Source organism: Delphinus delphis, chromosome 8, assembly GCF_949987515.2.
Source record: "Delphinus delphis chromosome 8, mDelDel1.2, whole genome shotgun sequence".
NCBI lineage: Eukaryota > Metazoa > Chordata > Mammalia > Artiodactyla > Delphinidae > Delphinus > Delphinus delphis.
The window spans coordinates 68,413,349-68,426,202 of NC_082690.1; the positions used below are offsets into that span (position 1 = coordinate 68,413,349).

The 12,854-nt window shown below is 48.1% G+C and overlaps 1 protein-coding gene across 10 annotated transcripts in view; it reads left to right on the forward strand.

Annotated features, from left to right (window-relative positions):
- BMAL1 (basic helix-loop-helix ARNT like 1) overlaps nt 1-12,854 on the forward strand; it is a 104,390-nt gene that overhangs the window by 87,344 nt on the left and 4,192 nt on the right. For 6 of the 10 annotated variants that reach the window (XM_060018515.1, XM_060018519.1, XM_060018517.1 and 3 more), the window contains 6 exons: nt 1,901-2,147; nt 3,663-3,769; nt 5,152-5,302; nt 6,060-6,148; nt 7,685-7,808; nt 10,732-10,825. In XM_060018515.1, the coding sequence (XP_059874498.1) occupies nt 1,901-2,147; nt 3,663-3,769; nt 5,152-5,302; nt 6,060-6,148; nt 7,685-7,808; nt 10,732-10,825 (812 nt within the window). The remainder of the gene's footprint in view (nt 1-1,900; nt 2,148-3,662; nt 3,770-5,151; nt 5,303-6,059; nt 6,149-7,684; nt 7,809-10,731; nt 10,826-12,854) is intronic. The other 4 variants (XM_060018522.1, XM_060018524.1, XM_060018520.1 and 1 more) reach the window with 3 other exon arrangements.

Consider the following 12,854-nt stretch of genomic DNA (forward strand, 5'->3'; position numbering starts at 1 on the left):
TTGAACTCCAGATTTGTAAATTAACTGCTTATTTAATCTACCTGCTTGGACATCTCAAGGGCATCTCAAACATGATATATGTAGAAGTAACCACCTGAGCTTCCCCTCGAAGGTAAACGGCACTACTGTCCATCTAGCTGTGCGTGCTAGAAGCCTGGGGGGCACCCTCACCCGCTTTCCCTCCCTCCTGATCTAGTCAGTCATAATGTCTTGCTGCCATGAATTGCCCCTGCAGAAGTTATCTGAAGTATGTTTACCCATCTCCATGTTTACTGTTACTGTCGCTAGATGGAGGCTACCCTGGATCTCATAGGCCTGGTGAAGCAGGCTCCTCACGCTTTCCAGCCCCTCACGTGGCCAGAGTGACCTTTCTAAAAGCAAATCTTGGGACTTCTCTGGCTGTCCAGTGGTTAAGACGCCACGCTTCCATTGCAGGGGGTGCAGGTTCGATCCCTAGTTGGGGAACTCCCGCATGCCATGCGGCGTGGCCAAAAAATAGAAGAAGAAAAAAAACAAATCTTCGTATCAGCCCCCTGTTTTAAACCCATCAGTGGTTCCCGCTGCTCTTGAAGAAAAGTTTAAAATCCTTCATGTGACTTTGCAAACCCCCGCCCCTGACACTACTCCATACGTTTGAGACTTGCTGACCTCCTTTTGATGCCTCCAAACCCTTTCTACCCAAAGTCTCCGTATGTTCTGTCACCTCTGACGGGAATGCCCCTCTCTCGCCACCAGCTCCCCTCCCTGACTCGCTCGAGCTCGTCCTTTAGAGTGGACCTCAATGTCTGTCACTCCCTCCCTCCCTCAGGCTGCCTTATGTCTGCTTGTAGCACCCTGTAGGGTTTCTTTCTAACACTTGCTTACAGTTGCAGTTATGTAGTTATTTGTTTAAAATATCTCTCCCCCATTAGACTGAATTCCACAAAGGCAGGTCTGATTTGTTTTTCACTGTTTCCCAGTAACTAGCACAGACCTGATGCTTGGTAAACTATTCCATAAGGATGTGTTACTGTTGGAATCCACAGGTGCTCCACACTTAATGTGTCCCAAATTGAAATCTTTTCTCCCCCTCCTCTAAAACTTACTCTGTATTCTCTGCCCTGAGTCAATAAATTGTATAATACCAGCTAACCACTCAATCTGAAAAAGTTGGAGTCATCTTTATTTTCTTTTTTCATACCAAATATTTTGGTACTCATACCAAATCCCAGCAGTTCAAGCTCAGAAATTTCTCCTGTGTCCTGCCCTGCCTCATCTTCACGGCACTGCCATGGTACAGTCCTCAGCATCTCGTGCATGTCTTCCAGTTCACCCAACACTCTCCTCCTAGAACATCCAAATCACGATGTGATTTTGCTGTTTCCCCACTTAAACACCTTCAGAAGCTCTCCATTTCCTACCTGAAAAAGGTTAACACATTTGTGAGCAAATAATCCAAGGCTCCGACGATATGCTCCCAACCTGCCCTTCCAACTCCACCCCCGGCGCCTCCCTTTTCCCTTCGACCACACGGAGCTTTTTGCTGTCTCCTGTACAGGATGCCTCTCTGTGCCTTTGTATGTTCTCAGACCTTTACAGATTCTGGTCCCTTACCCAGTGCTCATCCTTCTTGATCCACCTCCTTCCTAGTTCTTCGGGGCGGCCTGCTTCTCCCCAGGGAGATTTAGCTCCTGCTTCCTTGGTGCATGTGATGCCCTTTTGCTGTAACCAGCCCTACAAGGCGTATATGACACTGGATGATACCTGTTTTTTCTGTCTTCTCTCTCACTAGATGCTAACTTCTGGACAGTAAGGCTTTGGTTTTTATATTTTGATTCCCTACCTACATCCCCCGACTAGGCTGCCTGTGCCCCCAGGCCCCAAAGCCACACTGACATTGACCATGGACTTTGCTTTCTAGCAGATCGAAAAAGCTTCTGCACAATCCACAGCACAGGCTATTTGAAAAGTTGGCCGCCCACAAAAATGGGGCTGGACGAAGACAACGAACCAGACAACGAGGGGTGTAATCTCAGCTGCCTTGTCGCCATCGGACGACTGCACTCTCACATGGTTCCACAACCGGCGAACGGGGAAATCAGGGTGAAATCTATGGAATATGTCTCTCGGCATGCAATAGATGGGAAGTTTGTTTTTGTAGACCAGAGGTAAGAGTCTGCACATTACGCTTGAACAATGATGGTAGAACAATGAGTAAAGCAGAGAAGACTGGGCCATCGGCTGTCTTTCTTAGGGATAGAGAGAAGGAAATGATGGGTGTATCTGATGAACAATGAGACCCAGTGGGTTATCATCATAAATACAGAGATTTTTCTCCATGTCATTCTTTGGCATGTAGAGACAATGAAGTGGGGTGGTTTGATGTCCATGGCTAAAAGAGAAATAGTAGGCATAGTATACTATCTGAATCCATGGAAGGTTCCAGGACCATTAATTACTGTGACTGAAATTCTGGCATGTGGGACTCGGAAAAGATTAGTCCTGAGCTGTCAATACAGTCAGTCATCTGCTATAGTAACCCCATATGGCAATTTAATTTTAATTTAATCAATTTAAATTAAATTAAAAATTCAATTCCTCAGGCTCACTAGCTACATTTCAAGTACTTAGCAGACACATGTGTCTAATGGTATCCATGCAGAACATTTCTTTTTTTTTTTAATTAATTTTTATTGGAGTATAGTTGACTTACAATGTTGTGTTAGTTTCTACAGTACAGCAAAGTGAATCAGTTATACATATACATATATCCACTCTTTTTTAGATTCTATTCCCACATAGGTAGAACATTTCTGTCTTCTCAGAAAGTTCTTCTGGACAACACTGATCTAGTCCAGTCTCATTTTTTATGGTGGTTGAACTGAGACTCAGCCTGAAGCCTGGCCTTCTCCAGAATTCACAACCCATCGGCAGTAGACCTGGGCTAAGAACCCAGATGTCCCCAAATTTCCACTGTTCTCTGCTGCCTCCTTAAGAGTATTCACAGGGTAGTAATTTTTCTGGCTATTAGATAATAGTCACTAAATACTGGAAAAGGAGGCGGCCACCTCTCAAGGTCCTTGTGGGCCCCGCTGCTGGAGCGTCTGGTGTTTGGTCATCCTGCTAAAAAGCAGCCGGTAAATTGGAGAAGCTTTGCCCTGGAGTTTAGAGTTCGACCACATTTTTATCTAATACAGTTACTACTTTTAAACCTCCTAAAATTTGATATCTTGTGCTAACAGCCCCTTTGAAAGGATTCTTTGCTTTCTTTCCCTCTGTTTTTTTTTTGTTTTTTTTTTTTTGTGGTACGTGGGGCCTCTCACTGTTGTGGCCTCTCCCGTTGCGGAGCACAGGCTCCGGACGCGCAGGCTCAGCGGCCATGGCTCACGGGCCCAGCCGCTCCGCGGCATGTGGGATCTTCCCAGACCGGGGCACGAACCCGCGTCCCCTGCATCGGCAGGCGGACTCTCAACCACTGCGCCACCAGGGAAGCCCTCCCTCTGTTTTTATAGCCCTGATTAAAGTCAGTTTCATGAGAAAAAAACAAAACCCATGTAGTAAGCCCTCTGAACCCACCCGGCTTTGACCTTGTTTTCACTGGCTGTAGCGGGATTCAGCTGGTGCAGAGATGCTGTTAATCGTCTGAATGGCTTTTTCTTTTTTTAAAAAAAATTCCCTTTTAGGGCAACAGCTATTTTGGCATATTTACCACAAGAACTTCTAGGCACCTCATGTTACGAATATTTTCACCAAGATGACATAGGACATCTCGCAGAATGTCATAGGCAAGGTAAGCTGGGTTGTACAACAGGTCTTAAGTTTAAAGTGCCCCCCCCTGCTTCTAGACTAGTCCACGTAACCTCACAGAGAAATCTGCCTCTGTGACGTGGGAGTCAACCAGCCCAGGAGTCTTCAGGCCAAGACATCTGTGAGGAGAGGAGGCTTCTGCTTCGCCCAGCCCCATCTAGCCCCTTACGGATAACCCCCTACCCCACTGCCTAGCAGATTTCTATACTTGGGCCAGGGCAATTTCCGGAAGGCATCTCTTGTTCAGAGGATTTATCTGGACCCTACAAAGGTTTCGTATGGCCCAAACGGACCCAATTCTTTTCTGCAAAACCCTGCATCGCCTCCTACATTTCCCTCTTGATTAATGGCATGGCCCAATGTGTAGCCTCCTGAGATGGAGACCAACATCGACTCCCTCCTTTACTTCTTCCTCCATCAGAACTGTTCATTCACCTCAGACATGCATTTCCAAAGAGGCCCCTTTCTGCCACCTCCACTGCCAAGACCCTGGTTCAGCCCTTGTACCCACCTGATAATCGTGACGGACTCCTAACAGGCCTCCCCACTCGCTTCCGTCCGCAGTCCATCTTCCGTCACTATCCCATTTATGCTCTGATAGATCGAGCCTGGTAATGTCACATCCATGCTTAAAACCTCCTGCCTTTAGACTCAAGCCCAATCACCCTTGCAGGCATTCAAAAGGCCCTCCACCTTCTGGCCCTGACCCACCTCCCCAGCTTTACCCCGCCCCCATCTCCGCCTGCAGAGGCCTGTGCTCCAGCCACACTGACCATCTCTCCATTCCCTGCCCTACCAGGCCTGCCACTCCTCGGGCAGTGCTGGGTTCTTCCCTCTCTCCCCTTGGCAGACTTGTATTCATCCCTCAAGACTGATCTCCTCTGCCTCTCCTGAGGGCAGGAGTCACATCCTGTCTCCTCTTTTACCTCCAGTGCCTGGCACATGAAAGATGCTCATTACATGTTTGTTACATGAAAGAATGAGGTTTCCATAGGTGAGTGACCTCTCTGAATCCAAATGTCCTAAAAATGCTGTACTGCCTTCAGGCTTTGTGATGGGGAAATAACATGGGCCCTTTGGACAGTGCCTTCTCGTTGTGTGGTGTTTACTTCATAGCTGATTCCAGTTAGATGTCTAGAATGCAGTCAGTTATTCCCAGAGCCTTCATTTCATACACTCTGAAGAACAGTGGCAGGTTGGAAGGCTCAGAGTCAGACCCTCAGAAACAGCCTGTTCTCTGAAGCGCCAGCTCCCATGGCTCATTAAGGAGGGACGGCCTCGGAGCCCGAGCGCACTTAGGATTTGGTTAGTTTAATGCATTTGTCTGAGGAAACAATGATGTTCATGGTCTCTTTGTATTTGCAGTTTTACAGACAAGAGAAAAGATTACAACTAATTGCTATAAGTTTAAAATCAAAGATGGTTCTTTCATCACACTACGGAGTCGGTGGTTCAGTTTCATGAACCCTTGGACCAAGGAAGTAGAATACATTGTCTCCACCAACACCGTTGTTTTGTAAGTGTTTTTCGTATATCAGAAGCTCCCTTGCTTCACAGGGAAATGCCTTGGGCCCCTTACCTGGGAAAGGGGGTACAGGTGACAGCCAGTATTGCATCCTTTACTGCCGTCTTGCTGATATCCTGTGAAGCCTTGGGACTGGCGGAAGCCAAAAGGTGGTTAACGAGGGATGAGCTTCAGTACTCATACCTCTGAGGCCCCGGCTGGTGGGATTGCTGCCGGAGACAGCAGCGTTTCCTACCCGGTAAAGCCTTTGCGTTCCGCAGGCCTGGCAGCCACTGGTATCACTATGGAGGGAAGGCTTGGTAATCCTTGAGAGGCTCACCAGCCCATACTGGCTTTGGCTGAGGAGGGGCGAGGATCTGAGCCCCTGGAATGCCCCCTCAAAGGCTGCCACCTGCTGGGTGAGCAGGGAAGGGAAGGCCCTCCTCTTTGGCCTGCTCCCCACATCTCCTTCCCCATGAGGTCCAAACCCCCCACCTGTAGGCGGAGCCGATCGAGGGGCTGGGGCCGGCAGTGGGCTGCTTCAGTCGCCACCTCCGCTGGACTGCGCCCCACCTGCACCAGGGAGGCCAGAGGCCGGGGTGCTGTCCATCGTGTCCTCTGACAGTGAGGAGACCTGTGAGCCGCTCAGACACTTCATTTCGTGGCCTGTCCAGGTCCAGAGTGGACACCGTACACCTTGGCCAAGGTGAAAGGTGCACAGTTCTGAGCAGGCCTGACTCACGTTTCCTTGTTGCTGGGATGTTCACAGAGCCAACGTCCTGGAAGGCGGGGACCCAAGCTTCCCTCAGCCCACAGCATCCCCCCGCAGCATGGACAGCACGCTGCCCTCTGGAGAAGGTAACTATGTGCCGCCGGGACGTCTGGGCTTGCCCCTGAGAAGCTGCTCGTGGCCCCCATCCCTGAGCCCCCGGTATTTGGGGTCCCCGGCCACCATCTTCTGTGGAACAAGGGAGGCCTCGCGGGGATGATCACTGAGGACGCTGTCATCTTACTTTCTCTGTTGAGCCTGGAATGCCGGGAACTTGTTTGTACCTTTGCTGAGGCTGCCTGGACCCCGGAAGCCTTGACAGGGCAGCTCCTGCTGCCTGTGCTCTCCTCCCCCTGGCTTCCCAGCGGCTGCGATGTGAAGTGCTCTCGGGGATGGCTGCCGGGATCCCGTGGTGGGAGGAGGGTGTCTGTCAGCACCGGGGTGTGCTGTACCCGGCGGGGCCCTCCCCCGGCTCGGCCTTGGCCGCTGCGCTCCGCACCTGACTCCTGCTTCCTCAGGCCTCTTCTTGCATGGCTTCAGCCTCTGCCTCTGCATCGATGAATCCTACATCCGGTTTCATTCCTGAGCTCCAGATCTGCCTTTCCGGCGGCCTCCTGGGCGAAGCCACCTGGAGTCCCACAGGCACCTATAACTCCGCACATCCAGATGGGTTCTCTGCACACACCCTCACCCACAGTCTGGTCGGTTAAGCCAGAAACCGTGACTCCTACCTCTCCCATTATATCAAAACACACACTCCTGTCCCTTCTCTTTAAACTTCTCCAACCCCACTATTGCTACCTCACCCTCCCCATCTGTTGCTTGGCTTCCTGCAGATAACTGCCCAACTCTAGTCGCCCTGCCCTCCTCTGCGCCCGCGTCCTCCACTGCGGTTCATTCTCCACACGGTGAACTTGTGTTTTTCTGTGTCAAGCACTTCGGTGCCCCTTGTCCCCTGTGGATACTGTTCAAATCTGTTAGTGTGGCATCCAAGGCCCTTCACGGTCTGACTGGTACCTGCCTCTCAGTTTCATCTGTCACTCCTCCATCCTCATTTGTAATGAGTTTCTTGGCGTAGTCTCCCAAGTTGTGTCCTGCCTCAGTGCTCTTGCATACACTGGTTGCTGTGCCTGGAGTGCTTTCCCCTCCTTACCTCTCTGCCAACCTACTTTATGCTCCTCTCTCAAGACTGAGCTCAGAGTTCATTTCTTCCAGGAGGTTGCACCTGGCCCTGCATGAGTTGGGTGCTTCTTGCTGACCTGTAAAACTTATCGCAGTTTGTTCTAGCCATTGTTTATCTTGTGTGTCTCCCCATTAGACTGTGAGCTCCTTGAGGGCAGGGATGCCGACTTATCTCTGTGACTCTGGTGTGCAGCCCAGTGGCTTTCGGCCAGCATATGTTGAGTGCATGAGGAATTAGAAGCTTTAATATCAACATCTCTGATCCTGGAAGGAAACCTGAGCTTTTCCCTGCCGGAATGCCTTTTCCTGACAAGCTCTGGCTCTCATGTCCCTCAGGGCACAACCCTAAGCTTTAACTTCAAGTGGATCATGGGATGAAGTGGATTTAATTTAACACATAATAGCATTTCTCCCTCTGCTTTCTTCCCCTTTCCCACTCTCAGATTCCTCTGTTGTAGGTGGCCCAAAGAGGACCCACCCCACTGTTCCAGGGATTCCAGGGGGAACCAGGGCTGGGGCAGGAAAAATAGGTCGAATGATTGCTGAGGAAATCATGGAAATCCACAGGCAAGTAACACCTAGTTGTTCCCTTAAACCAGTGTTCTCAACCCCAGGGCACTTTGCCCCCCAAGGGATGTTTTGTTGATGTCTGGAGACATTTTTGGTTGTCACAACTGAGTGGGAGGTTGTTGCTAAACATCCAGTGGATAGAGACCAGGGATGCTGCTTGCTAAACATTCTACAGTCACAGGACAGCCCTCCCAAGCCCTGACCCCTAAGGAAGAATTTTTCAGTCCAAAATGTCAGTAGTGTCGAGACTGAGAAATCCTGCCTTTAAATAAGGAAGCTAAACCCAAACAGGCCAGAGCTAAATGGAACTCTGGGAGGCTCAACTTTCTCATTACTTTGTATATGACCCAAGGAGCTTCCCAGTGGGTAGATGAACACTAACATTACAGGACTGCAGGAGCAGAGCTGTGAACTGCCTTGATCTGGGCCTTAACAAAACGTTAGCTTCTTCCAGTCAAAAAGTTGCCTAGGGTTAGTAATAGAGACCAAGCAAATCAGCTAGTAATAGAAGCTCCCTTGGGCGGAACTCCTGTTCCATATGAAAGAGAAGAAGCTCTGAAGCAGTTTATCGGGGTTGAGTCCTAGGCCTCTGCTTAGGAGATTCATTTAACTTATTGGACTCTGTTGACTTCAGCCATAAAAGGGAGGCAATATCTATCTCCCTGAAATTGCCCTAGGATTGTGAAAGAACTCAGGAAAGTTCCTAGAACTGACATGTAGCGAGTGTTCAAAAATTGTTAATTAAGTCTTTAAGAACAGTCATTGAGAGGGAAGCAGTAATTATAAGTCCATTTGAATTTGGGCAATGGAGAGGGTGGTAACCAGGTCCTCAGGCATACAAACTTAATGGAACATAATCATAGGATCCCTGCTGCCACTGGATTGATTCTCTCAGGAGAATTGGAGGCTGGCCTTGTTTTCTAATTGGCCACAGTGGGGCTCTTATCCCAGTGGGATAACAGAACAGCACAGTTCTGTTCCAGCCCTTCAGGAATGACGGATGTGGCTGTTTGAAGATACTTCAGGAAGGTGTGGGTGCAGTGTGCACTGATAATCTGGTGCTGATCAGTCCCGGCATACCCTGTGCTTTGCTCGAGACCATCCAAGGACAGTATAAGACAGTCCTTGAACGCAAAGGTCTTACAATCTTTGCGAAGCCTGTTTTCTTTATGATAAAAGAAAAAACGGAGAGTGCATGGGCTGAAGCAAGCAAGGGAGGACGGTTTGAACTTGGCCTTAGCTGGGTTTTATGATGAATGTTGGGTGTTCCTTCTAGAAGAGACAGGCACACGCTGGAATGGGCGTGTGAGTGCTGTATTCAGGACACAAAAAGCAGGCCATCTACCTTGGCAGCCTCTTTGTAGAAAGGAACCACAGAGCTGTGATGGGAGATTGCTAAGAGTTCTAAGAAATGATGTTGAACAGTTGAGACTGGATGAAAATTGGAAGACCCTGTGCATTGTAGGATGCTGAGCAGGTGTCCAAAGTGGTGTGTTAATAAGCATCGTGGATGCTGGGAACTTCCTTGGTGGTCCAATGGTGATGACTCCGTGCTTCCAGTGCAGGGGGTGTGGGTTCGATCGCTGGTTGGGGAACTAAGATGCCACATGCCGCGGGGCACAGCCAAAAAACACCCCAAAAAAACAAAAAAAATAAGCATCGTGGAAGTTGGATTGGAATAGGAAGAGATGAAGGTAAGCATGCTTAACAAACCAGGAATGAGGCCGACCTTACAGTGATAGTAGTGTCCAAAAGAGAAATCAGTAATTTAAGGACTAGATATTGAAAATGAAATAAGTAACTACGAAAAGGCAATTCTAAGATAGGGAAGCTGGGGAAACAGTGGTTCCGTAGATGTAGGTAGGGAAAAATGGGAGACATTCAACAATTTTTCAGTAAGCAATTAGTAGTCATCTGTGTGGGTGAAGAACACCTGGTATTTAGTTGTATCCCGCCTTTCAGAAGCCTATGATCCAGGAGAGAGAGAGAGAGAGAGCTTGTTTACTCACAAATTACAGAATTAGGCAGTACAGGCCAAAAGCTAAGACTGCCAGGCAGTGGAGGGGTCCCTGGGAGACCCAGAAGCTGCAATCATCCATGTAGGTGCTAAGAGCCTGGTGGTCACGCAGCTGCCATTCAAGTTTCCCTAAACTCTAGCTGCGGTGCCAGGTCATGGCTTCCTTTGCTGAGGTCCTTCAGCTTGACAAGAGTTTATGTGGATTTACAGCTCTAAGTCTTTCCCTCTGTAAACCTACTATGCTGAGAAATAAGCTAGCTGAGGAAGGCTTGGACCCATTTTCATCACCTGTTGCCTTAGAAGATGACAATGGCGACTGCTCACTTGAGGCCACTTTCTAGGTGGGGCTGAAACCACTGCAGCACCCTCCATTTCCTGAGTAGTCGCTAGCTAAGCAGTGTTTGTAGGGTAGAGAATAAGTCATCTGCTGTGGATTCTAGTTCACTGTATCAAAGATAGAATGCCACCAACTCTGAGATCTGGATTCTGTGAGCAAATGAAACTGGCCACCTACTTGAAATTCACAAACCTGAAATCCAAACCCTAATCCAAGGGCTTTGTCAGTGAGAAGCTTGCCTCCAGGATCTGTGTTCTAGATCAGGTGCCTATGGGATATATCCAGCTTATCACCTATAAATAAAGTTTTATTGCAACACAGCTATATCCATGCACTTGCATATCATCTATGGCTGCTTTCAGGCTACAGTGGCAGAGTTCAGTAGTTGTGAGAGACCACATGGCCTACAGAGCCTAAAATAATCACTCTCTAGCCCTTTACAGAAAGTTTGCCAATCCCTGTTCTAGATCTTCATCCTTCTTCTCACCCCCATCCCTCAACAAAACACACACACTCCAATGAAAAAAAGGAAAGGCAATGTAACTAACTCCTCTTTTCTCTGACAGGATAAGAGGGTCATCGCCTTCCAGCTGTGGCTCCAGCCCACTGAACATCACAAGTACACCTCCCCCTGATGCCTCTTCTCCAGGAGGCAAGAAGGTAGGGCTGATGACTCTTAGACTAAGGCCCTTCTTCATCCAGAGAGCTCTTGCCCAAGTTCTGAAATACTGGAAGTGGGAGTATATAACTGTGGTTGCTGAAACAGGTAGGGCCCTTTTTTCCTCCTTGAAGTAAATGCATCTGTGTTAGGTGAGGTACAAAGCATACCAGTGGAGCTAGGGAGCCTTGCTGACATTGTTAGAGGATTTATCCCATGTGAGTGGGGGAAGGCAGAAAGAGATCTTTCTAAGGATTGGGGAGCTATCAGTCCATTGTATGGAGGGAGGAATTCAAGAGCTCCCGTGAGGGAAGGGTTAGTGAGTACCTAAAACTGTCTAGTTCTCTGCCAGGAGTTTTCAAGGGAGAAAATACTGTTAGTGTCTAGTGCAGGTCCTGGAAACAGTGATACCACCAGCAGTCCTTCGGAAGGCAAGTCATGCCTTTGCAGTTGCAGAATACTTAGGTATCTGCCTGGGTTTCCTACGATGGGACAGCATTGAGTACAAGTAGTTTATCAGTCGCCAGCCCTCATGAAGAACTGGCCAGAAGACTATATTATAGTCTTAGAAACCAATAATCTGTTTTCATCTTTAGTGCTGATGAGAGAATTTACAAGCCTAGGCCAATGTTGATTGTAAATCATAAATCTATAGTGTCTGATGTTAACATAGGTTAGGCTGCTGCAAAGGCCAGCATCTTGAGACATAGTCTTCCTTCCCCTATCTCCTAAGACATGTACACAGAGAAAGAATATGAGTAATTTACATAGGGCACAAACTGTATCAAAAGCAGGACATGGGTTTCCAAAACTGGGCTCCTCAGAGACTCAGGTTACCAGGAGCTGTGGTGCTGCCAGGTGGGATTGGGGCGAGGGGCAGGTGATGAGGAAGACAAGGTAGGAAGACTCCTGCTTCTAGGGAAGCTTTACTTCTGAAAAATGACTCTTCTGTAAAAGTGTTTATTTGAAAAAAGGTTTTGCTTCCCCCAAAAAGGTTTGAAAGCCAATAAATTAATGGGTCTGGGTTTGAAGCCTAGCCTTGCCATGTGCTGGCTATGTGGCCCTATACAATTTTTTAAGCCTTAGATTTCTCTATAATGCGGCTAACATAGGTTAGGGCAGCCAGCATCTTTGCACATGAAGTCCTCTTATGAAAGTATATATGTGAAAGTGCCTGGCCTTCGGTAATGACTCAGAAGATAGTACTGACAGATGAAGTCTGGGCTGGGCACACCCCTCCCCCCTGGCTCGCAGGCTGAGCTCTTAGCTCTGTTCTGTTACACCGCTAGGTCCTTCCTCCATACTGGATCTACCATCTCCCTAGCACGGTATCCCCTTCTTTGTGTCTCAGTTCAACTTTTAGGCACTTGATTTCCTGGTACCAAGAATCCCCCTACTCTATTTTGGAAGGTCATCACTCCAGTTCAGTGCTTAAATATTACTCAGGGAACTTCCATATACAATCTCTCATCTATCCTCACAACCTCATAGGTGACAAAATCCAGGCTACCAAATGTTACATGACTAGCCCAGAATTTAGTAAGTATGGCCCCAAACTAAATTCAGGTCTCTTGACTTCTGATTCTTTTCACACCAACAAATGCCAGAGATCTAAAAGTATACTCTGCATCACAAAGCCCCAAGTATTTTTGAGGCATTTTTGAAAAATGTTTTCTTTGGGCTTATGAAAGTGGGTCTGAGAAGAAATTCTGAATGTATTCTGAGTCATCAGCAGCAGGACCTTATAAGAAAGGCATCTAAACAAGATGGAGTTAAAAATGACAGCATTAAATAGTGTACCAAAGCCACAAAAGTAAAGGTGGCCGCAGGCTTCCAACCCTTCCCAGTCACTTTCAAAATTGGCAGGTCCAAAAATGAGCCATTTAGCCTGCCTAAATATAATAAAAAGAGGAGGCTTAGTGAGCCTCATAGGTTCCAGGAGACTCTGGACATCCAGAAGTACCAAGGCAGGGTGAGATAAAGCAGCAGTTCCCTAAATGTCATCTGTGGTCTTTTGGTGGTGTTAGGGAG